At 43.5% G+C, this 26069-nt stretch overlaps 1 protein-coding gene across 4 annotated transcripts in view; it reads right to left on the bottom strand.

Moving 5' to 3' along the window:
- The window catches only part of CSGALNACT1 (chondroitin sulfate N-acetylgalactosaminyltransferase 1), a 158225-nt gene that overhangs the window by 21753 nt on the left and 110403 nt on the right, over positions 1 to 26069 (bottom strand). For all 4 annotated transcript variants that reach the window (XM_012725017.1, XM_004682293.2, XM_012725016.1 and 1 more), the window contains exons 4-5: positions 16193 to 16409; positions 3648 to 3749 (exon numbers count right to left, since the gene is read on the bottom strand). In XM_012725017.1, coding sequence (XP_012580471.1) covers positions 3648 to 3749; positions 16193 to 16409 — 319 coding nt within the window. The remainder of the gene's footprint in view (positions 1 to 3647; positions 3750 to 16192; positions 16410 to 26069) is intronic.

The following is a 26069-nucleotide window of genomic DNA, read 5'->3' as shown; positions in this document are numbered from 1 at the left end:
AATGCACCATCTTTCTCCACTCCAATGAAAATCCCACTCGGTCTTCACCCACGTCAAGCGCCCTGCCTCTCATGCCTTGCTAGAAGTTGGTCCCTCTGGGCTCACAGGCTTTCTGCCCAGTTCTGCCTCTGTCTTCCCGTCACAGCACCCACTTGTGCATCGTGCAGACACACACCAAAGGCCTCATGTGGTCCCTTGGAGGGCAGGGACTTGGTCTTGATTTCTTTTTTCTGCCTTCTGAGATTATCTGACACTATGCAGAAAGTGGCACACACCAGACACGGAGGGTGGGTCAACAGCTCATCAGTGGAGAACCTGGAGGCATATTTCAGACTGGGCACTGTGCTGCCCGGGGCTTCTTCCTTTGGGAGCTTCCACTCTGCATCCTAAGTCCCCCTCCACGTCAGAAAGTGGGTCCAGTCAATGGATTCCCAAGCACAGACACAACCCCAAGCTTTTTAAAAGGATGACAAATAGGTAAGTAACTGGAAATAAGATGCAATTTAATTTACCCACACAAAGAAATGCAGTATTTAGTGGCACGCTGCACGGGCTGGCCCAGCAGAGACACAGCATTTTTCACATGCTATTCTACACCACCTACGTTCTTCCTGTGATTGCAGGGTGTGATTCCAAAGGCCACATGGTTACTCGTGACTATTTCCTCTCAAACTATATTATTAACTGAGAAAATGCTTGAGTTTTTCACCAATTCTTTTCTTTTATATAATAAGGCTAGGTCATGGTACCCTTCAAATTTTCATCATTCTAACAGAAGTTATAATGACCTGAGAAAGCCACTGTTGCCACCAGAGATTTAATTTCTCTAATTGACTACATTTCCCAGAATGGCTGGATTAAAAATGATAAAGGACTTGCTATCTAATATGATTTACTCTAATACAGACTTCTTCCCATCATCACAAGGAAATTCTCTTAACGTGACAATTCCCACAACAGCCCTTCATTTAAAAAAGAAACAAAAAACAACTCTGAGTAGAAACCAGTATCACCTTCAATTATAATTGAAAATTTTAACTCTAACTGCTCTAAACATTGAAATTGACTATGTGTTCTACCTACTGGAGACATTTGAATAAACAATTTAAAGCTAAACATATTCCTGGCTACTTTTTCATAATCAGTCTTTTAGATTATCCTCCCAGGAAATCTTCTCCTCCACAATTTCTTGTTATTTATTCTTTTTTTTAAAAAAAAGATTTATTTATTTATTTAGACATAGAGAACTGGGGTACAGGCCAGAGGTACAAAGGCGGTGAGAGGATTCACCAGAGACAAAGTGGGGGGCAGAATAGTCAGACCGACAAAGTACACTGCTGAGGGGAGCAGAGGGAGGGTCAGGAGAGGTCTGCCGCGCCATGTGGGTCACCTCCAGGGTTGGGGATCGAACTCACAGGAGAAGTGCAGTGCTGCGTCCAAACCTGTTGCACCACTAGGGTGGGCCATTATTTATACTTTTATTAAAGGAGGTCAAATGCTCCAAATTATAGATCCTTTGGTAAAAAGTATTGACATGTAGTCAAAAATCAATTGATTGCAATCGAGGGGGTGGAAGAGGGACTGGAGGATGGACCAGTGTGAACCAGTATGGGATCGGTATGTGTGTGTGTGTGTGTGGGGGGGGAAGTGGCAGTGAGAGAAATGGCTCCACTGGCTCAGGAAGTGGTTTTTTCTCACACCAAAGGTAAAGGAGATGTGGAAAGGAGTGGCAGGTGAGAAAGAAGGGGGGTGAAGAGGCAGTTCTAAATTTTCCACACTTTTTATTAAACTTTTGTTTTAAGATTTATTTATGCATACAGAAATGGGGTACAAGCCACAGGTACAGGGGTGGTAAGAGGAATCACCAGAGACAGAGTGGGAAGCAGAACAGGCAGATCGACGAAGTACACTTCTGAGGGCAGCAGCGGGCAGGTAAGAAGTCTGCTGCCTATGTGGATCACCTCCAGGGTGGGGATCATGCTGAAGTGGCTGTGGCTTGTGCCACCAGAGAGGGCCCTGAGTAAACCATTTTAACTGTTCAAATGATTTGACTTTTCTTGGCCAGATACTACTCATTCTTTGTGCACCAAGCAACCTTTTGGTGGAGGGGTCTGAAGGAACAGAAGGCCTTGATGAGACACCTAGTTGCTGAAGGGCCATTTCCCAACACAGTGTTTACACTGGCCTCCGTTTATCCACAAGACTTGTGTCAATTGGGTTATATGTTTCTCTTAATAAATAGTTGGCCAATCTTTGTTGATCTGGGAAGGGGATATGCCCCAAGGGATGGGGGTTCCCAATCCTGGCTGCATAGGAGAGGTGAGCTGCTTAGAAATACAGTTAATCCCTGAACAATGGAGGGGTTTGGGGTGTTGACCCCGCACAGTCTAAAGTTCATGTATTATTTCTAACTCACTCACAACTTAACTACTGCTGCCTGCTACTGACTGGAAGTCTTACTGATGACAGAAACTATTAATATGTATTTAACATATTACCTGCTTTAAGTACATTCTTAGAATGAAGTAAGCTACAGAAAAGAAAATGTTATTAAGATAATCACAAGGAAGAAAAAAATAGATTTAAGAGTGTTTTTGACTACATGGGGTTCAAGGGTCAACTGTATATTTCTTTTTTTTTTTTTTTAAGATTTATTCAACAGATCTAGGGGACAGGCCAGAGGTGTGGTGGGTGAGAGGATTCACCAGAGACAGAGTAGGGAACAGGACTGGCAGATTGACAAAGTAAAATCTGAGGGGAGCAGCAGGTGGGTCAGGAGAGGTCTGCCGTGCCATGTGGGTCACCTCCCGGGCTGGGAATTGAACTCATGCTGCAGTGGCTTTGAAGCACTTCATAATGTGGTGCTTTAACCCACTGCACCACCAGGAAGAGCCTCAACTGTATATTTCTTGAAAACAGTTTTGTATCTAAGTGGACCCATGCAGTTCAAAGCTGGGTTGTTCAGTGGTTAACTAACTTTACACTGTAATGGGGACACTGGCTGCAGTCAGGACTCTCAGGGCACCCCCTGCAGTGGGCCACCACTTTCTCAGATAATTGTTCCCAATCATAGCTAAATGACAGAATTATCAAGAAACCTAGTTGAAGAAAAAAAAAAAAATCCATGCCCACAGATGGACAATTCTAGACATGTGAAAGCCTGTTCACTGGCAAATTCAAGGATGTGAATTTGAATCATTCATTCAGAAGGGTGAGGCCATTTGCTAGCGACAAGACCCAGCATGAGTCTCACTCAGCCGTACTCCTTGGTGCAGAAGGCACTCACTGGCCAGTGTGCTGCTCCAGTGCCCACTTTGCCTCATCAAGCCCCAGGCCTGCGGTGCGAGAGAGCTGGCCTCCTGTCATGGGAAGCCGGAAGCAGCCCATGATCCCCAACCTTGCTGCTCAGGGTAGTTCATCTCAACTGTCAAAGTCAACCCCCAGCACAAAGAGGACCACTGTCAGGCGGGGTGGTCTCCCAGGAAGGGGGCCCGGGACTCCCCGACACAGGGCCCGCAGCCCATTAATCTCCCAGCTTGTCTATAGTGTTAGGGAAAAACAAAACAAAAGGAGCAGTTCCAGGCTGGGATCTGTACTTCTGAACTCAGTTACCATGGCTCCTCGTTACCACGCCACATCGTACTCACTTGGAAGTGTTTTCAAGAATTCCTTTGACCTCATTCATTTCTTCTTTGCCAAAGTAAACAACGGTGAGATGAATTCTCCCATCCTGTTGGATGCACATCTCCCTAGGAAACAAAACACAGGTACGTCTGGTCCTCTTTTCATAATAACAGACAAGGCCCAAAGGAGAGGACAAATAAGGTAAATGAACCACTCGGAGGGCAGAGAGGGGACACGGGACACGAAGACACTTTCGGCCCCACAATGCTCTGTATTTGCATTTATCTTACCAAAGGTATAGTGAAACTTAATGTACAGATGTACTCGATGAAAACTTAGCTGCAAGAGGCCACAGGTTGCATCTTCCACACGTTTAGCCCAGGGGCCATTCAGTGTCATGAAAAGGGCTCTGGTCCTCACATAAGGAACAAATGAAGTATGGAAACACCAACGCCACGTGGCAGTTGAGAAAGTTAAGAAGTTCAGAGAGGGGGCTCTCCCTGGTAACACAACAGGTTAAAGCACCACACTATGAAGCTCTCCGTAGTCACTGTAGTACAAGTTCGATCCATGGCCAGGGAGCTGACCCACATGGCAAGGCAGACCTCCTTTGACCCACTCACTGTTCCCCTCAGAAGTGTATTTCAGTACATCTGCCTGTTCTGCTCCCCACTCTGTCTCTGGTGAATCCTCTCATCCACTGCACCTCTGGCCTGTACCCCAGTTCTGTAAGCATAAATAAATAAATCTTAAAAAAAAAAAAAGTTCAGAGAGGGTAAGACAACTCCTTGTCAATGACATGTGCCAAACACAAGTTTCTTAAAGACTGAAGAATCAGGGTGAAAAGCCATTCTTCCATTGAGGACCCTCATGTCATCACATCCAGTGTCATGCATGACTGGTCTCCCAGGAGTGGCAGGCCAGGAACACAGCCACTGCATCACACCCTGCTCTGGCAGACACAAGTACCGTCATCGCTTCCCCATCTCTTTCTGTGACTCTGCCTGCTGCAGCACTGGACACCACTGGTCTAGGGTCAGCTCTGGTTCTGGACTGGTCTATTCCTGCTTCTCCATAGAAACCCCTTGTTAATCTGGTGAGAGCCTCTGCCTGGGGTGTGCCTCATATACATGCAAGTGTGAGTAGATGTCTACATGTGTAGAAATACATACATATGGATATATATGTGCATGTGTGAATATGTGTCTTGTATACATGAGTCTGCATGCATGTACAGGTGTACATGTATGTACATAACTGGAAGCCAGTTAATGGATAACATCTACTAGTAGGGTATATTATGACATTGTGTATTCCCTCTATTTGGTCTTTTTGTCTCTATGTGAGTTACTTTCCATGACTTCCAAAAAACAATCCACAACATAGCTTTCCAGAAATTCCTGAGCTCTGATTACAAAGGCCAATTTATTCAATACTTTTTATAATGGCATAAAAGTGAGTGACTGCCTTGCAGGGGCTGCTGGGGAGAAGTCCAAAGAAATAAAAGATACAGTTCTTTCTCTCAAAACACTTCCTTGAAAAACAGAATGAACTTAAAATGCTTAGATCCCTTGTGGCACCAATAAAAGCTAGACAGAATTCAGAAAGCAGAGGAAGTCCTGTGGACTGGAATGTGGAGTCCTGAAGGATGGGCTGGGTTTAGAAAGGTAGAAAGAAGGAGGGAATTCTGGGCTAGAGGCACGCTTCCAGGCTTAGTTCTGAGAATTTTGGTTTTTTTTTGTAAGAAATGTAAGCATTGTCTCAGGAACCCAGACTGATGACAGAGCACTTAGAAATAGACAGGGGACCTGGAATCCAGGCTTGGGGAATGACAGCACACTTCGAAACCAAGAGCTTCCTTTCCCGGCCCTATCCCTGGAAACTGAATCATCATCACCTACCCACAACAAAGCCTCTGAACATAAAAGATCCCTTTTGCAGACTTGCCACATAATGCTTTCACTTCCTGTGCCAGGGTAGAATAAAAGCACAGACACAGTACTTTAAAACCGTGTGTGCAGTTGGAAAAAATCCATCCCAGAATCAGGAGAGGGTCACCCACTGAGCATGCATAAAAAGCTTTCTCATTTTTCTCGCAGCATCTTTGCGGACATTTTAAAATCTATTCAAAGCACTTCTTGTTTTCAAGGAATAGAATAAATATACACTGGACTTTGCTTCATTCACCAGCTGAGGGAAAAGCAGAATTTGTTCCGATGTCCACCTCTAGGATTCCATTCCATTTATTTATTTATTCCTTTCTTCACTTCTGCAAAAAGCAACAGCCAAACATGTGCCGGATACTCTCTGAGAGGATCTTTAAATAAGAAGAAGGAATGTCGGCCCTTGAAAAGTTCTCCATCTAGTGTGCATGACTAAAACTATACACAGTTAACACATGCTCTGTTGGAACAGAAGCCGAATACTGCAGAAATACCGTTGCCTGCTCTGACAGCTCTTGAAATTTTTGTTTTTTCGGAGCAATTCTCACTATGTGGGCGGCTGTGTACCTGGGGAGATGTGTTTGGGTCTGATTGTTTACACCTGGACATATGCTGCCTGGCTCCCTCAAGTTAACTTGGGTGTCTCCATGGCACATCTCCATGGCAATTACATAGTGTTGTAGGGAAACCTGTGGATGAATCCTGGGGAATCCCAACTTCCCTAGAACCTCTGAGGAAGCTCCATTTCACACGGCTGCTTTGCACCAGTGCTACATCCTTGTTTGGCCATTCTCCTTCATCTGGAAGAATCTGAGCCTTCTGTTTCTGTATCATAAAGGTCATGTCTTTTCAGGCATTTTTACCTATATAACAGTTGCTTCTCCCCCAGGATATTGTAACACAAAGGACTGAGGCCAATGAAGATATAGTTTCAGTCAAAAACACCGCTCCCAGTTACTTCCATGTTGACAGTTCTCTCTCCCCTGGGGCCTCATGCATGTCTGGGAGTTCTGTTACTGGTGTGTTCACATGCACATGGACAGAGAAGATGGACGGTTGTCCATGCCCCAGCATAAAGGCAGCTAGGCAGGCCAGTCGGGACTCCCAAGGTCAACCTGGTGTCTGCCTCCCCCAGGTCACTGTAACATGGTCTACCTGGTCTTACTGTCCAGGACTCCACCATCAAGCTGAGTGGTTTGCAGAGCTGGGTGGAAGAAGACTCAACAAGACAGCAAATGCAAACTAGCCATGTGTGAGGACTGGGCACGGTGGTTTCTGAGTCTGACCCAGACCTGTTTGGAAGAGGCACTGACTGTTCTCTCAGGGTGAGCATTCACCTGAAGGCGCAGCTTCTCAGCACCACTGACATTCTAGACCAGCTAATGCCCTAGCGTGGGAGGAGCTGGCACGCACCTTGCTGGGCTTCCCCCAGTTGTAACGAGCGTGTCTCCAGGCCTAGGATAGTAGTTGCAAAACTGCCCCTGGTTCCTCTGTCTCAAGGAAGAATCAGAGCAACACTCAAGTTATCAAAGAGAAACGTGACTCTAACAATGATGCACGTGCCAGCTGGCTCTGGAGACTTGTGGGTGAGTTCTCAGGAGAGTGGGAGCTGCAAGAAGCACCAAGAGGCTTTCTTTATGGAAAACAAAATGATGGAGCTGCTGGAACGCAAACCAGATTTTGGGGAAAGTAATGTGTCAGTGCTGCCAGGGTGGTGGTGCCAGTGGTGGGGCGGCAGTCCCTGTGACATCAGAGAATGCCAACCACTTTGGCGCTGGAGCGGTCCACGTGCTGCCGGCAGCTGATGTCTGAGCACTCGGCAGAGGCAGAACTGGTATCTGGACAAATCACATCCCTGAGGATTCCTAGAGACTGGAGACCAGAAATCTTTGTATTGCAGGTGGAGAGAGCAAGGAAACTATTCTCAGAGTTAGTGTTATCTGTTTTCTGCAATGGCGGAAGGAAACACAGTGCTCAGCCGCAAAGGGGATGGAAACACAGTCTAGGGGCTAACCTGAAGGAGCAACAGAGGCTGCAAAAAGTAATATTCTTCTGCTGGTTTTGTGGGTCCTTTCTCCTCCTTCATCCCCAAGCTGGAGCAAGACACAATTCCTCTATACCTTTATTTGAATAGTCTGACCAGTGCTAAGAACTGAAAGTAAATGTTAGCTATCAACCAAGCATTTGGGTCCTATTTTCGTGGCTGTCCATTTCAAAGCAGCAAATGAGATCATTTACCAACTCACCGTTTTCTACATAACACGTGGCTCAAATGAGATTAAAAAAAACAACTTCTAGTAGGCCTCCAAAGGTGCCTGTGCAAATGAGGTGAACACTGCAGCTTTCTGTTTTCAAGCGTATTAACCATAAAATTTCCCAGGGTACACCTCTGGTATATGAATAGAGAAAGGGTCAAAAGAGAAGTAGTGGGTCACGGCAGAGGTGGAGGGCACACTGTGAAGTGGCATTAGTTTTCCTTTTCAGAAACACAGAGAAGTCCAGGAATTACTCTCTGACACAAGCCTACATTTGGTGGCCTTACAAATGTAGGTTACACACAGGTCAGCTCCCTGGCCGGGGATGGTTTGCTGGCGTGGCAGCGATAGCTTCATATACCAAACAAGCTTAGCTATACATTCAAGGTTCATTTTTATCTCAGAGATTCTGTAGGCACTGATTTTAAAAAAACACAACAAAACACAACAACAGATGTCCAGCAACATCTCAAACGTCCTAGGCAGAAATAGGATTTTTTTAAATTGCTTAAGAAGATTCAAGTAAAAAATATCTCTGATACTGCCCTGAAATATCATAAACATTTTGAGAGGAATGACAAAGGAGTCAATAAAAGGAAAAATGGAGGATTTTGCAACAAAAATCACCATGTCTGAGGAGAGTCATGGCAACATGAAAAAAAAAAAAAAGACTCAGTCTTTCTGGAGGTAGTCAAAATAAAAATAAAGCTGACTTCGTGAAAACTGAAAAGGGTTTTTAGAAATCATGAAAAACATTTCCATAAAAATCCATTTTTTTCTGGGAGAGACTCAGAGGTAAAGATACAAAGACAAGCTAGAGCTTTGCTATTGAGCTTGTTCCTGTTGTCATGAATGACACAATGAAATAATAGATGACTTAAAACCGGGAAGGAAGGGAAACACAGTGGCTGAAAAGCAAATGCAAGAATGGATGTGAAGAGAAAATGAGGTAAAAGAAGAGAGAAGGAAAAAGAGTTGAGAAAGGGGAGAGAGAGCAGGAGGTGGAGGTGCAGAAGTAGAAGTAAGAGGATATGAAGGAAGAGGACAAGAAAGGAGACAGGAGAAGGAAGAAGGGGAGGAGGAAGCAGATCAGGAGGATGGAGGTAGTACAGGCCAATACGCTACTGGGCAAAGGGAAACAGAAACAACAGGGACTAATGTGAACAAGTTCCCCTGATACACTCTTTCTCTTTTTTTTAAGATTTATTTATTTGTGCTTACAGAACTGGGGTATAAGCCAGAGGTGTAGGGAGGGACAGGGCTCACCAGAGACATAGTGGGGAGCAGAACAGGCAGACTGACAAAGTGCATACTGAGGGGCACAGCGGGTGGGCCAGGAGAGGTCAGGTGGGCCAGGAGAGGTCTCTGCACCATGTGGGTCAGCTCCAGGGCTGGGGATCATGCTGCAGTGGCTGCAGTAGCTTCCTAGTGCTGAGCTTTAACCCGGTGCACCACCAGGCAGGGTCCCTGAGTGCCCTCTTTCTACTGCTGGCCACAGGTGAAGGAATCCAAATGACAGAGACCTGGGGAAACCAAGGTAGGCACATGGGCCACTTATAGGAGAGGAAACAGCTTGTGTCAGGTTCCCCCATGGGGCAGAACAAGGACAGCAAGAGGAGAGGCAGCCTGAATAAGAAGTCCCGTCATCGCCATAAACAACCAAGTCACAGCATGCACAGGCCTCCTACAGCCTGGCGCCAGTGCTGAAGGGTCCTTCCTCCTTCCCAGAGAGCAGTGGGGCTCTTCTACCCACACTACAATGAGTGTCTTGTAAATCCTAGAAATACCACTCACTGAATGTTTGCTGCCTCTTAGAAAATGGCGCTTAAGATCCAGCACTAGAAGACAGTTGGTCTCACCCATCACATAGTAAACTTCTTTTCATTTAGACTGACAGCTGAAGAAAACTAGTAATGTCCCCCAAGAAGACATCTGGTCTCCCAAGAAGTTCCGAGCTGGCTATGTCCATGGGGTGGAATTGTTTCCTTAGTTCCAACTTCCAGGGATGGCACCTGCCCCCTTTCCACACTGTTGCTGAGTCCTTGTCCACTGAGCGTCCTTAAAACTATTTTATTAAATTTGAATTTTTGTGTAAATGCAAGCAACTTTTAGGATTAGTTGAGATAATTTTAGTAGGAACAAGAATGAAATATAATGATAGTAAATATGAATCCATGTCTGCCATGTAACAAGGAATTAATTTTGTTGCCATAGCCCATCTCCACCACAGTTGTGGAACATGAAAACTTGGTCTTTGGCTCCTTGGATACTGCACCCTGTCCCTGGCCGTGTCCTACGTTAGCCAGTTTCTGCAGACTCTGCCACATTGTGTCTTGGAACCAGTCTTGCTTTTTCTGGGGACTTCAGGTTCTACACTTATTTATTCTATCCAAGAAGACATACTTGTTGTATGTCATAGCATTTAGGTCTTTTCTAGGGAGTAATTCATTCAGCATATTCATGCTGAAGTGAAGGGCAAAAATAATAAAACAACCCTGAAATGACCTGTAATAACCAGCCACAGCTGTAAGGAGACTGATGTCCACCGCTTTGATTTTATAGAAGATTCTGAAGTGCAGGAATATGAAGCAACTTGTGAAAGATTCCACATCCAAATGGTGTCAGAGGTTTGCATTTTAAAGGAGATGCACCGGAAGTATAATGTTTCATATAAATTAATCTGATCTGAATACTGGTCATATCAAACCATGTATCAAAATGGTGAAAAATGGCAAAAATCTTGGCACCAACAAACAAACAAACAAAAAACAGTGAAAGGGACATAACCTTTTGCCTAAACTTCACAAAGAGGAAAGAAATCGAGATCAGCTTTCTAATGCTAGAACATAGTTCTAGCAAGTGCCTCTGGAAGAAAAGCTGGAGGAACTTGGGTTGGAGAAGGAGCTGGGAGACCCAGCTGGTCTGGATCAGCAGGATCACCACTGATACTCCAGGATATTAGCTCAGGAAGATCCAGAAGACACAGCTGATCTCTCAGCACCATGTGGAAAGTGAAGCAGGACAATGAGATCCAAAATCACTGCAAAAAATATGAATTTGGGGGCTCTCTCGGGTGGCACAACGGGTTAAAGCATCGTATTATGAAGCTCTCTGAAGCCACCACAGCATGAGTTCGATGGCCCCCACCCTCCCAGGAGTTGACCCACATGGTATGGCAGACCTCTCCTGACCCACCCACTGCTCCCCTCAGCAGTGTATTTCAGTAGATCTGTTTGTTCTGCTCCCCACTCTGTCTCTGGTGAATCCTCTCACCCACCACACCTCTGGCCTGTACCCCCATTCTGTAAGCATAAATAAATCTTAAAAAAAATAATTTGGAAAACCAAAGATAAAAGATGATCATATTGAGTCAAAATCCTTTAGAAAGGCTGAAAGAGAAGGGATGAGAGACACAGTTGTGCATCTTCCTCTTCCCACCAACCAACCTTATTTTTTTGGTATTTTTTGGTGACAGAAGAACATGGAAAGAGATGCTCAAGACAACAGTGAGGCTATGAGAGAAATGAACACACAGGCTGATTCTCTCTGATGCCCCAGCTACAGCCCTTACCTGAGGAGCCACTTGAAATCCAAATATACCCGCCCCCCAGGAAAATGGTCCATCATAGGTAGATAGTGAACCTGGTACAACTCCTGGTTCACCTACAGTCAAAAGATCCACAAGGACCAGGGGCCTCCATCAAAGTCTGCACAAAGTCTCAGCTGCACTGTCTCTCTCCTCTACCTGTTCTTTCAGAATGCAAATTACATGAAAGGACATCTTGGCCTCACAATATAGCTAGCAGTGGGACATCTTGGCCTCACAATATAGCTAGCAGTGGGACACAAATAGTTCTCAGTCAAGACAGAGAGGTAACTAAGGAGAGCCCACTTCCATTCCATCAGGGCAACCAGAAAGTGGAGATGACCCTCTGGATATCCCACAGAAGATAGATGAAAAGACACCTGAGCACCCACATTTCAAGAATGGTAACAAATTAAAGGAAGAGAGGAAATTCAGGGAAAAAACTCAAAAAGCAAATGAAAACCCCACCTAAATGAAAATATAACTCAAACAGAAGGAAAAAATATTACAAATGGTTCACACTGTCTTAAAAAAATGTGAATTTAATAAAAGCAAGTTCAAAGAGGAAGGAGTAAAAAATCACAGGTAATATTAACAGGCATATTCTGTGCAATCCAATAAATTAGAAATGGTAAGTTAAAGAATAAATACATCTGAAATCAAATTACAAGAAGGCAAAGCTTACATGACAACCTATAAAGATAAGGCATCACAAAATAGAGAAATTGAGGTGAACTGTAAAATATACAACTGTCTATGAAACAGAGAATTCAAAAGAAGTACTTAAAAAAGAAAGCACACATACACACATCTCCCTGAAATGGAAGAATCTACCAAACCAAAAAGGAAACTGATTACAGGAAAATCTGATAGAGGACAATACACACTGAAGTGAGACATATCCTGATTAAGTTATTTTGATTCAACACTAAAGAAGGAAATCCTTAGGCATTCAGGCCCAAGAGAATAATTTTCAGGAGAGACAAAACCAAGTCTGTCCTAAAACTTCTCCCTGACATTATTAAAGGCCAGAAGAAAGTCAAAAAAGTCCTAAGGAAAGAGTGTGTCAAGAATTTTAAATTCAGGTAAGTTACCCTTAAATTATAAAGAATGTAATTAGACATTCTATGTTTGAGCACTCATGACCCTTCCTGAAAAACTTCTTGCTCACGAAATCTAACCAAGAACTCAGGAAGAGAGAAACTACTGGAAGGGGCTGGCTGCTGAATCCACCAAATGCATTTAAAAATAGGACCATGGGTACAAAATAGAATGTGAAAGTTACAGACCTGACAGGATGGAAATAACACCTAGCCAAAGAGAGGAGACAAAGGAGACAGTACAAGTATAACTGTGATGAGTTCATCTTCTTAGTGTAATTTTTTAGTCAATCTGGACTAAAATTAAAATGGGGAGTAAAATACTGTTTTACCAAATTGCTGGGATCTCTTAGGCATTAGTATTACACATTGAGAAATATTTGCTTAAATATCAGCTATTTCTTCAGATTATCAAATATACTTAGATTTTCTTCTACAACATAAGGTAATTCTTTAATTAAGAACAGAATTTGTATTACATCTCATGACGTGTTCCGTTTATCCCTCTATCTGTGGAAGGAATGTTGCCCAGTCCAGCATTCAGTTAATGCTAAAAGTGGTTGATTTATGGAAGTAGGATCAAGAGTGAGTTTTTAAATAGTTTATTCCTGTTTGTTCTTTATTGTCTAACCATCTTACAATAATCATGCATCACTTTTACAAACTAAAAAATCATGTTTAAATTATAAAAGCCAAAAAACACTTTCACTGAATTTTTAAACAGAACATAAAACATATGGTAGCTACATAAAAATTTACAAAGCATAGAATTCAAAAGAAGGAAATAAAAATCACTCACAGTGTCATCTTCAGTGCCAACCAGTTAATAGTTTCCAACCTTGGGGTGAAAAGGACTTCATAAAGGCAGCATGAAATATTTAATAAATAGCCTCTTACATTTTCTCCAAGTAATTTTATGGTCATGTTAAGTGCATTTAAATGTTTAGTCAACTAGAGTTTAGTTTATTTTGGGTTTTGGTGTGCAGTAGAATTTTTTTTTTTTCTGCTATGGTTGGTTAGTTTTCCTGAAGCCAGGTACTGAAAACTCCATTCTCTGTGCCCGATTTGAAAGGCCACCTTTACTAAGCTCTAACATGGCCTCAGTTTGAGTTTTCTTGTTCTGTTTTTTTCCCAGAAAACCTCTACATATGCAGAAACCCCTGGATCACAGAGCAAACGTCCCACTCCGCCTTCTTCTCTGCTCACTGTCCTCTGTCCTGGAAGTCTTTCTTGTGCCCCACTCTCTTTCATCTCTACTTTTGCTAGAGCTTCAAGCTCTGTCTGCACTGAACCTACTTTCCATGCCGGCAGGTATTGCGTCATGAGCTTGTCTTCTTCCCTGTGTCTGGTCCGGTGCCAGGCACACACACACAGACACAGAGCGCCAAGCCAAGCATCAAATCTTCCCACTTGTCCTCTTCAGGCTTCACGCAGGGATGGGCAACCAAATAGTGTGAATCAAGAGAACGGGGCCTCAAATTTATGTTTTTAAAAAGTTAGTAGAATTACTTTTATTACGTCATCTCGATTTTGGAGATGTGAAATTGAATAGTTCTACTTTTTCAACAATATTTCCCTTCTAGTTTTATTCCTACTGTTAATTTCTTGAATCCTTGTTGACTGTAAGAGAACCGTGATCATAACCCCTAAGTCCTACATAGAGGGCTTGCCTGCTCGCTGGTATGATACTGGGGTGCCACTCACACAACACCCCGCCCAGTATTCAGCAGTGATCCTTAATGTTGGGGTAACTGGGGGCCCGACTCTGGCAAGCTCCAGGCAGCATCCCCGCAGGAGGAACCTGCTATAAGCTAGTCCTAGAAACGGGCATACAAACTGCCGGGAGAAATGATTTGGCTTAATGCTTTGTGCCAACCACAGGATGGGTCATACTCAGAACATAAAGCTTACACAGTCAGCAGCACTCAGCCAGGGTGGGGAAGCAAGGGGAGGCGAGGGGAAGAAAGAGACATCAAAGGAAGAAGCCAAAGCTATGGAGACACTTCAGTACTGGAGGCGGGAGACGCCACAGACCAAGTGCTACATACAGAGACACCCCACAGTCCATACAGAGACATCCCACCAACTGGAAACAAAGGGTCAGCCCACCCTCCTGTACATTAGCAGCAGGATTCCTGTAGGTTAGCCTGGGAAAGACAAAGAGACTTGTGAAAGCCTTATTCAACGATTTGGAAGGCTATGATGTTTAAGAGGAAATGGATTTGGCCAGTTATTTCTTCAGAGGCTGGAACTAAATGAGTAGAAATTACAGGGAGGCAGAATCAGGTAGATGATAGCAGCTTTCTCTCTAGGGCTGGTCAACGCTAACACAACCTTCCTCATGAAGGAGGAGTCACCCAGCTCTCACACACAAACACACACACACGCACACACACACACACTGGGGACGCTATAGGGCTTCTGAACTAAAGCAGAATTTGACCAAATGATCTCAGAGTTCTCCTCTAAAACCACTGGATTTTGACATTAAAATTTACTTACCGGGCCCTTCCTGGTGGCGCAGCGGGTTGGGAGTGCTGCACTGCAAAGCTAAGCCAAGCTGTGGCCACTTCTGCGAGTTCAATCCCCACCCCAGAGCTGACCCACGTGGCACGGCACAGTAGACCTCTCTGTCTTCCCCGCTGCTCCCCTGAGCAGTGTACTTTGTCAATCTGCCTGTTCTGCTCCCCACTCTGTCTCTGGTGAATCCTCTCACCGCCCCTGCACCTCTGGCTGTATTCCTTTTCTGTATGCCTAAATAAATAAATCTTAAATTTTTTTAAATTTACTTATAAAAGAGCTACTCCTCAACTATTATGAAAAAGTTGGTTTCCTAGAATCTTGAGATGTTATCAACCACGCCCCTCCACTGAGCAATACTGACTTTTAATAATGTGAACATAAGTTGTTAGTGCTCCCAGATTTCTAAGTAGACACTTAGGCCTTTCTATTTTTAAAGCAAGCTAGTTAAGTAAATTAATTAGCTGATTAACTTCAACCAGTTTGTGTACGCCAGCAACGAGAGCGCAGAAGGTGCCACAGTGCACAATAAGGAGCTTAAAGACACGTGTGCAAGAACATTAATGCACCTGAAAATAAACCCACTTAGTCTTCTTGGGCAGCAACACAAACGAGTGTTTGGAAACTTGTTGGCATAATCCTGAATTAATCCCTGAGGGGATGTCAGTTAACATCCAAACTAGATTCTCAATCGGTGCATTCTGGTTGCAGCTGAAAATAGGGCTGGAGAAGACAACCCAGAGCACCTTCTGTTAAGTCTCCAGCACAACTCCCAGGCCACAGGGACACTGCTCCACTGCGCCCCCTGGTGGCTTTGTGAGGTCCCCATTGATGGGCTGGCACAGGCCCTGCCTTCCCCAAACCTGAGCCCAAGTCAGAACTGCACACTGCAGGCCCAGGGCCATCTCTGTAGAGGCTGATGAAAACCCAGTCCCATCTAACTTTTACTTCTGGAAGTAAATATGCTTATCTGGCAGTTTCGCAATTTCTTTAGGGAAAAACAAATACAAATGATAAACATTATATGAAAAAAAAAACAAAGTTGAACGAGAAGAGAAAGGGGCCTTTGTATTTGGCAGGGGGAATGAAGGAGATGACGGGAAATGATATCAGCATTTAACACACACCACATTGAGGAAGATAAACATGTGCAAACGAACAAACCTGAAGTTCTGCATGAACTGCCGGAACTTGTCCACCCTCTTTGCCAGGGGGACGATAACATTGATAAGCGTGTTGGCCATGCTGAGTTTTTCCTTTTTCACTTTCACAATAGGGCCAAAGGGCCGAAACAAGACAAGTCGTCTGAATTCGTGCTTGTGGTCCCCTCTGAACGTGAGCTCATACAGAGTGCCTTTATCCTTTTCTGTTCGGTAGATCCCTGTTAACAGAAATGGAAGGGAAGATCAGTTTTAAGTTAACCTTGACTGCTGAGTGCTCTTTTCTGGCTGAGACCTAGGACAAAATGCCCCTTTACAAAAATTAAGTTAATATCAAACCTCTACATCAACTAATTACAAGAAAACTCAAAGGGCTCCCGATTTAAAAATCCCAAAAGAAATCAAAATGCCATCAATTTAAAAATCATAGTTATAAAGATTTCATGAAAGTATGAGGGAAAGTTAGTTATATTGGATACAAAACAGATTTATACTATCGGTACAATTATTTTAAAAAGACTAAATAAGGAAATATGTCAAGATGAGACTATGTGAAATGGAGGTATGTCTTTTTTCTGATCCACATTTTCTGCATGCTAATTAAATATTATCATTATTACCTTTGTTTTTTAAAGTGTGTTAAAATGATCTCTGCAAATTATAGCCATTTCGGACTGAGCAGAGGACAGTCTGGTGGTTGCCAAATTGGGGGAGGTGGTGTAGTGGAAGAAGGGGGTCAAGAAGCACACACTTGTTATAAAAAGTGAGTCACAGGGATGGAATAAACAGTATCGCGACTGAAGTTAATAATACTGTACCGCACATCTAAATATTGCTTAGAGACCAGATTTTAAAAGTTCTCGTTACAAGAAAAATACGTGTGCATGAGAGAAATGTTCACGAGACTTACAGTGGCAATCAGTCCCTAAAATCTAGAGTGCACAGCACTGTACTGTACATCTAAGACTACTGTTGGGTGTCAATGTACCGGCAGTTTAAGAAAATCGAGCCGTTCCAGATGAGTTGACCATAGTGATATGTCTGCGGTACCTGGGAGAGGCTCAGCATTACAATGGTTATGTGTGGCCCTTCGAAAGCTTCTGGAAGCATTAAGGCAGACAGAACAAGGTATTTAGCACAGTGGCAGGCACACATGTTTGTTAAATTCATACCACCCTTTCAGCATGCTTTGAGATGCAGCATGACTCAGGTTTAAGAGCCAGATTGCTTGGATTCAAATCCTCATCCTCAAGGTTTACTCTGGAAAATTGCATAATTTTCCTGTGTCTCATCTTCCCCACAGGCTGCCATGGGGAATAAATGTGCTGATCCCTGTGATGAGATGAAAACCTCAGTGGCACACGGCACGCCCTCCATAAAGATAAAGTCCATCATTACTCTCCTGTCAGGCTGCAGTAGCAGGGCATGTTAAGAAGTAAGAGAAGCTGAAGGAAGTCTACTCATGACCTCCCCACACTATTCTCACTCTATGCCTCTGTTCCTGAAACTCCACACTGTCACTTGTCAGGCTGAAGAGACGCAGCCTCCTAGCTCAGCTCTCAGGACAAGCCCCCCCTGACTGGACAGAATTTTCCAATCGAATGAGCCAACCATCCCGGACCCTTCACTTTGTTGCCTTCTCCTTATCACTGGTTTGGTGGCTGCTTTCACTATAGTAAGGAAAACATTCCACAGCTGGCCAGATAAGCTCCCTCATCTTTTCCCTTTGTTTGCCATGCTACCTGGCTCACATCTTTCTTCCCCTCAACCCCCACTTCAGCTACAATGCACCTCCCACCTGCCTGTGGTCAACTACAAGTTCAGAGGCCTCTCACAAACCCTTCTGTTTTCTTCCTTTGTGGGAACCACACATCTTCACTTCATTGCCAAGTTCTCCATGTTCTGCCTTAAAGGTGCTTTTCCTAGAGTCCTGGTTCTGTTGCTTCTCAGACCCTGTTGAAAGTTTGGATCTCCTTCAGATGCCAAAGAAAAGTGTGGTGCTGCGAATTTTCAAGCTACTCTCATTTCTCACAGCTGTCCCCTCGGCCTGCCTAGAGAGTCAAACTATGCCATCACCTGGCAGCAAAGCATGGATGATTTAAGGACCTGGGCACAGAGGTACAAGGACTAAGCTCTCTCCTGATGCTTCACTGTTCCTTGGGTAGCGGGGTATATCGCTCAAGGTCCTCAAAGGCTGGGCAGCTGAGGAAACTTTTGCTGTGCTCACAAGGGAACACAATTCAGAGTCCCTGCCAGGACAGTCATGGAAGAGAAAAGATTTATTTCTAAGGAAGCTCTAAGGTGTTCTTTGAAAATGTTAAGTGGTTCCCTTCAAAATCTGTTCATTCTCTCAGGCATTTAGCCCATGCTAAGGAAATGGGTTCTTCCCCACCCTTAAACACTGACCAGTTGGAAAAACCACCAGGTCTCAGGCTCTGAAGAAGGTCAGTGCCATCTGCACAGCTGAAACAGGCCTGCTGGGGCTGATGGTCATTCAGTGTCAGCAAGCAGGCCCTCAGCAAGCAGGCCCTCACACAGCAGCGCGCGCAAAGGCTGCTGACAGCTTACCGCACAGATAAAAATGCACGTGGGCAGGGATTGCTTCTGCTATTTTCTTCCTCAGCTACAGGATAAGAATCATTAACTTTTAAAAACTAAACCTACAGAGATGAAAATACAGATAGGCATATGCTCAAGCCCACCTCAAAAGATGGGCATCTGTTTGTAAAAAACCCAGAGACAGGAGTAATTCCTACTAGTAATGAGCCTCATAACCTTGCAGGAACTAAAGCCTCGTGGCGCGTGCCTTGGTTTCTATGCTGGTAACACCCAGGCTGATCTCAACGCCACAGTTTCAGCTGCTTTCTCATCATCTTCCATACATGACGCCTTGCAACACTTATTACCCCGAATTTTTTTAACCTATTTCCCCATACTCTGCCCAATTAATTTAATGATGCCTTATAAATCTGATTGTAGATCCCTTAATTCCACCTTTTTAAATAAGTTATTTAAAACTCTCTTGCAACCTACAACTACTGAAGCCTACACCCCGCATTTACACACCACACCCGCAGGCATGCCCGTCCACACCCCTGCCAGGGCACACTCCCCATCTTCTTCAAGCACAAAAGACACCTAGTGAATCCTTGTGCCTTCTGGAAACCTTCAGTGGGGGACCATAAAGAGACTGAGAAGGGGGACAGAAGCATCCTGATGGGGGTGGGGTTTTGGCCAATAAGCTACTAGATGCAATGCAAATCTAACTACCCCCCCACACACACCTTCCTTATAGCATTTTACAAGAAAGTATTATTTTTATGTACTGTGTGAATCATAGACCAAAATAAGAACTCTGGAGCTAGCTTAGATCTTGATTGGGACACCCTGACACCTCTTTTCCCTTCTTTCGTTCCACAGGTGTCCAATTTTGAGTTCCTGCTCCCTCTGCAAGTGTCCTAATGCCCATCCTATCCTCTCCTACTCAAGAGGGCCAGCCTGAGGATCGCTGCATAGATGGGGACCCTCCTGGTACCCAAAACACAGCTCTACAATCTGCTGCAAATATCTGGTGCTTCACAGGCAGGGGCTAAGCAAATGCAGGTCCCCTTTCTATCTCTTGTCTTCAACTTAAAGACCTCAAAATTCACGATGCTGAAGTTCGAGGAGGCACCACTCCACACCTTCATATCCCTTCCTCCCTCAATATGGCACACAGGTTGTGCCAGTTTGGCACTGCTGGGCCCAGAGAGTCGCCACTTTCATCGTTGCCTTTCCTACCTTTCTGCGAGAAGCCTGGGCCTCTAGGTTCAATAACTGCAATCACCTACCACTTCCAGAGTCCACTTTCATGGCCTTATTCATCCTACTTGTCTCCTTTACCCTTAACCTTTCAAGAGTGCCACTCTAATGAGCCTGCCTTTCCCCAAGCTCAAAAGTTCTCACCATATTTCCATAACCTAATGCAATAAAGTATCAATACTGGGGCTAAGCCTTCAAGTCCCTCCATCCTCTGGTGTTAGTCTATTTGTAGGTCCTGCCTCTACTCCATGTGAAATTCTGCACTTGCAGGCCAGGTTTGTACTGAGTGATGCAACTATTCTTGCTCCTTGGAGAAACTGAACATTCATGTGTAGTAGGTGAGAATGGAAATGGCTCGATCACTGTGGAAAAGTTTGGCAGTTCCTCAAAAAGTTAAATATAGAATTATCATATGATACAGCAATTCCTTCTCTTCTCGACCCCAAAGAACTGAAAACAGAGATGCCAACAGAAACCTGTGCCCCTGTGTCCATAGCAGCATTATTCACAATAATCAAGAGATAGAAACAAACCAAACTGCCGTTGGCTGATAAATGGATAAACAGAACGCGGTATATACCTACAACGGAAAACTACTCAACCTTAAAAAAGAATGAAGTTCTCACACAGGCAACAACATAAATGAACTTTGAAAATATGTGCTTAATGAAAGCAGCAAACAAAGACAAATACTGTCTGCCTGCACCTGTGTGAAGTACATGGAGTAGTCAAATTTACAGACACAGAAAGCAGACAGACTGGTAGTCACCAGCAGCTTGCAAGGAGCAGGGAATGGGGAACTAGTGTCTAATGAGTACAGTTTCTGTTTCACATGATTTAAAGTTCTAGAAACTGGTAGTGGTGAAGGATACACAACAATGAGCATGTGCTAAAAGCCACTGAAATGTACACTTAAAAAATGGTTAAAGAAGTAGACTTTGTTAGACGTACTTTTTAAAAAGATTTATTTATTTATTTATATAGAAACAGGGTAGAGGCCAGAAGTGCAGGGGCAGTGAGAGGATTCACCAGACACAGAGTGGGGAGCAGAACAGGCAGATCGACAAAGTATACTGCTGAGGGGAGCAGCAGGAGGAGAGGTCTGTTACGCCATGTGGTCACCTCCAGAGTGGGGATGGAACTTGCACTGAAGTGGCTGAGGCTAGCTTGCAGTGCTGTGCCCTAACTCGCTGCACCACCAGGGAGGGCCCTGTTATACATATTTTATACTATTAACCACTCTCCTCTAAGAAGGGCAAGGTGTTCTTAGAGTCCTTAGATCCTGTCATCCTTTCTAAAGCCATTCTTCTTTCTCTGGGAAGAGCTTTATCTCTATGGACAGTGAACATTCGATCCTCCAGACACTTTGGTCTTAAAAGTTGTTAAAGTCTTTGCTGAACTACATTTTTTGGCACGTGAAAACATGAAAGGACCATGGAGACCTTCTATTTCAGATGAACAAATGACCCAAAGAAGTATGATATGTCCCAACTTACTCATGACTGACTGAAACATTCTGCGTGCAAGAGTTTTCTCTCTAGAGGCCACTTTTCACATGCCACAGTGACTCAGAGGAGAGACAGGAAGAAGAGCTCTGGGAAGTGAGAATAAGCAAGCAAAGCCTGTAGCGAAAACCACGATTCTTAGTTCATTTATCCAGATAATCACCACAGCTACTCGTAGAGCTTTTATTTTAACACACAAAGGTAGCAGCTGTTAAATAGCAATTATCTGAATTCATAGTCTGTAACACATTGAAAGTAGTAAATTTAGAAAAGAAGGTTTTTGTGGAAAAAAGCATTTTCAACAACAAAAAAACTCTATCAAGAAGAAACACTCCACATATATAAATTGCTTTGGAATATATTATAAAAGCTTCTACCTGATGACTCTGTTACAATCTAAGAGCACAGTCTCAGGACACGAAATACCTGAGAAAGGTAAATAACAGAAAAGGGAAATACCTGGGATAATTTCAAAAAAAATGATTTTGGCGGTTGCTTCAGTTACCTAGAAAATACTGCCTAGATAAAATATCTCCTTCCCAGACCTCACTACACAGCCAGCTATTGTCAGCTCTATTTTCTTACAGAAAATCAAAGACAGCTAACATTTGTGAAAGAGATGTCCCAAAACTGCCATGACATCCCAAATTCTTACCAGAGGATAAAGAATTCCCCTTCATAAAAGACATTAAGAATGCATCTTCCAAGGTGCTCCCACCCCCACCCCACAGTGTCTGTGAGTATCTGTGAGTGTCTGTGTGCACAAACCCATCTAAGCAACGCAGAGCCTCTGTTCACAGGGGCACTTGGACACGACCTGACTCAAGTGTACCCCACTGTCAACTTTCACTAAACCTCCTTTCATTTGGTAAGAAATGTTTGCATTGACTGATATCCTGGCTGGAACAATTCAGCAATCGCCTTTCCTCATTTCTGCTGGTTTCATTTGTGTGTATTTGTTCATGGAATAGGTCCACACAGACAAATTCAATACTTCATTCTTAGTAATCAGAAATAATTTTTAAGAAGCTCACTTACTTAGAGCTTGTCTTCAGGTCAACATTACTACTAGTGAGTAGTCATGTTATTTTTAGAGCCATCTTTTTTTCCTGCAAAACTACAACCTACTTATCACTTCACGCACGATACTGTGGAATGGACAGTAGATGGGAAGCCAAGGTTGACTCTGACTCCTGGGCAGCAGTGGCCTGGGCTCTTCAGCAGCTGACCCAACAGAATAACACAACTCATATCCAAATAACACGGCTATTTTCATCTTTACTGAGTTTTCTTCTGGCTATTATTTGTTATGGCATTTGCTTTACTGATAGAAAGATGAACATAATAAAAAATCACTGCTTCCAGAATTCACATTCTAGTGAGGAAGGCAGGGAGGGAAACAAAACAGACAAATAGCATGTGAAACACCCTCGAGAGTCTGGCCCAGGTAATGGGAAAGGAAAGAAGACGTCTCCACCTGCTGGAGGGTGTGGACAGCTTGCTAGAAGCTCCTTCCCCAGAATTGGAGACAAATGAGTGTGTGCTTAGACTCCATCGGCGAGGGCATTCTAAGAAAAGAGCATAAGCTGCTGCAGCTTCACTCCCCCAGAGTGCTGCAGTGGACCAGACAGACAATGTGCTATCCAAAACCACAGCTATTCACCACTCTTTCTTCCTCAATTCTTTGTTGTTGTTGTTGTTTTTAAGATTTATTTATTTGTGCATACAGAACAAGTACAGGCCAGAGGTGCAGGGGTAGTGAGAGAATTCACCAGACACAGAGCGGGGAGCTGAACAGGCAGAACAACGCAGTACACTGCTGAGGGGACAGCGGGCGGGTCAGGAGAGGTCTGCCAGGCCATGTGGTCCCTTCCGGGGCAGGCGGGGATCGAACTCATGCGGAAGTGGCTTTAGCTTCTTAATGCTGTGCTTTAACCCGCTGCGCCACCAGGGAGAGCCTCTTCCTCAATTCTTACTGAAGAAGAGTGGGTGTCTAATTTAGAAACAGCAGATCCATCTCTTCCCATAAACTTATTTTAGGAAACCAAAGGTAGAAAGTGACACAGAATAGACCACTCGCTGGACTAACTGGAGTTTAAAAGGCTAGACAGTTATGATGGAGACGAAGAGCAGGGAGTTTTGTAGGGATTCCAGAAAAACCAAAGAAGGGAAGTCAGAGCAGCCATTATCAGGACAGGTTTCCTGACAGCTGTGGAACTTCCTATCAAAATACAACAGGATGTTGCAGAACACTTAAGATACAGGCAGCAGCAATAGCAGGAGTTAAAAGGTCAAAGAAAAGGAATCTGTGACCACACTCTTGTCTTTGACTAACCATTGGGCTTGTCTATGTACAACCACCCTACAGCAACTGACAATCCAACTAGAATACACAGTCTAGCAGTTTACATCACCCCGACTCATGTCTGCTTTTCAAACCACATTCACAAACACCATCTTGATCCTAATTACATCTTCCAAAAATGTAAGTCATTTAACCCGTGTGCTTTAACAAATGGGTGCATTGATGGTAGGGTATATTAATAATAACTGTGTGTGTGAACAGAAGTTAAATGAATAACTTGTTCAAGGTTTCAAGTGATGTAATCATAGTGATGGGCATAAGGACTAAATTTAAGCACATGTCATGTTAAGGCTCTTTAAAGGTAAATTCATTTTAATATCAAAGGAATTCTTAGAACTTATCTTTCTTTTCTTCTCTTCTTTTCTTTTTGAGTTTGACTTTTGAGGGTAAACATCAATAAAGACACTTCAGGAAGCAAATCAACTCTCCAAATATCAGAAAAGTCAGCTTTAAAACTCACCTTTGAAGAGTAATATCTTATTGATTGATACGCTGACATTGATTTCTTCATCTTTAAGAAACAGGATTAACAATAATACTGATTTTTTTCATAGAACTGTTAGAAAGATTAATTAAGTTTCTATATGAAAAACATGTATGCCTGTACATAGAGAGTATCAAAGATATTGAAACTGAAGCTAAGTGATTGAACTGGTCTCAGACTTCAAGAGCAAAAGAATAATAAAAAAAACCGAGTATCTAACTTTTTCTCCTAGACATGCTTTTACAGACACAGCAGAGCCTAGAGGCTTATCAATTAACCTCCCTTAAGTTGAGCCCAAGAGAAGGGGGAGCTGCCCTGAGGGGAATGATCCAACAGAAATCAAAATACCAGATCTGAAGGAAAGCTTCTGACTTCTTTATATGTGAACTAACCAATAAACTTCAGCCAAGTTTATGTTCTTTGCCCCTAACTTGTTATTCTGCCAATAAAATCAACTGTTTTGTTCCAACCCTTACTTCCAAACCCTATATAACTGCATTCCCTTTCTTATCAGGGGAGCAAATTTGAGTTTATCTCCTATCTCCTTGCCAATCAATTCACAACAAAGCTGAGTTCTCTTCTCAAAACCTGATACCGTGACATCAGTGTCTGTGTACATCAGGTAGCACCTTCATTTGTTTGGCAATAATGTTGGCAAAACCATTGTGCCAACAACTGTCAATCTCACCACTACAATGATGTAATTCCCTTTGTCCCACTGGCCATTTAATGTATTACTTCTCCCCATCACCCAGATCAGGGATCTGGATCCCTCTTCTTGCCATGCTATACACTGGCATTAGAAAATGCTTGAATTTCTGGGCTCTCCCTAGTGGCGCAATGGGTTAAAAATGCAGCACTATGGGCCCTCCCTGATGGCGCAGCGGGTTAAAGCACAGCACTGAGAATCTAAAGCCGCTTCCGCATGAGTTCAATTCCCGCCTGCCCCGGAGGTGACCACATGGCGTGGCAGACCTCTCCTCACCCGCCCGCTGCTACCCTCAGCAGTGTACTTCGTCGATCTGCCTGTTCTGCTCCCCACTCTGTCTCTGGTGAATCCTCTCACCTCCCCTGCATGCACTCTGGCCTGTACCCCAGTTCTGTATGCATAAATAAATGAAATCTTTTTTAAAAAGAGAGAAAATGCTTGAATTTCATGCAAGCAACTATATTTTTAATCAGTACTGTAGATCTAGATGTGAGGACTCTTGATATTCCAATAAAAAATCTGGTGAAATACAAATTAATGCAGTTGAGTTAAGGTCATTTTTTTAGCAGTACTGCAACAGAAATTTTTTAGCTATTGCCTAAGAAATAAATTTCTAATATGAAATATCAACTAGAATTTTCAAATCATCAATCCTAGGCCCCTTTATGTACACCAGGGCCTTCTTCTGACTATCTGCCCCTCATAAAACCCTGCACCACATCACACCTACTGCCAATCACTAGCATAATTAGAAAAGCTTCCTTTCTGATGCAAGACACACCAACTTCCCTGGCTCTTGCTTAACTCGCTTCTACATAATCTATGAGTCAAAGAGGGAGTCTCAAGGAAAATTTTAAAGCCCACATAACTAAATAGCTAACTTGCTATTGTGAAATGTATACACACACACACACACACACACACACAGAGATACATATATAAATGATGTTACAGGACTTCTACAGAGAACAATGATTTTGAAACAATTGATGTTAAGTTTTTTTTGTGACAGTGATC

The sequence above is a fragment of the Condylura cristata genome, unplaced genomic scaffold (assembly GCF_000260355.1).
Source record: "Condylura cristata isolate star-nosed mole 26May11 unplaced genomic scaffold, ConCri1.0 scaffold00014, whole genome shotgun sequence".
Taxonomy (NCBI): Eukaryota; Metazoa; Chordata; class Mammalia; order Eulipotyphla; family Talpidae; genus Condylura; species Condylura cristata.
The sequence above is the reverse complement of the archived record's forward strand: the minus strand, read 5'-3'. Positions and strand labels throughout refer to the sequence as shown.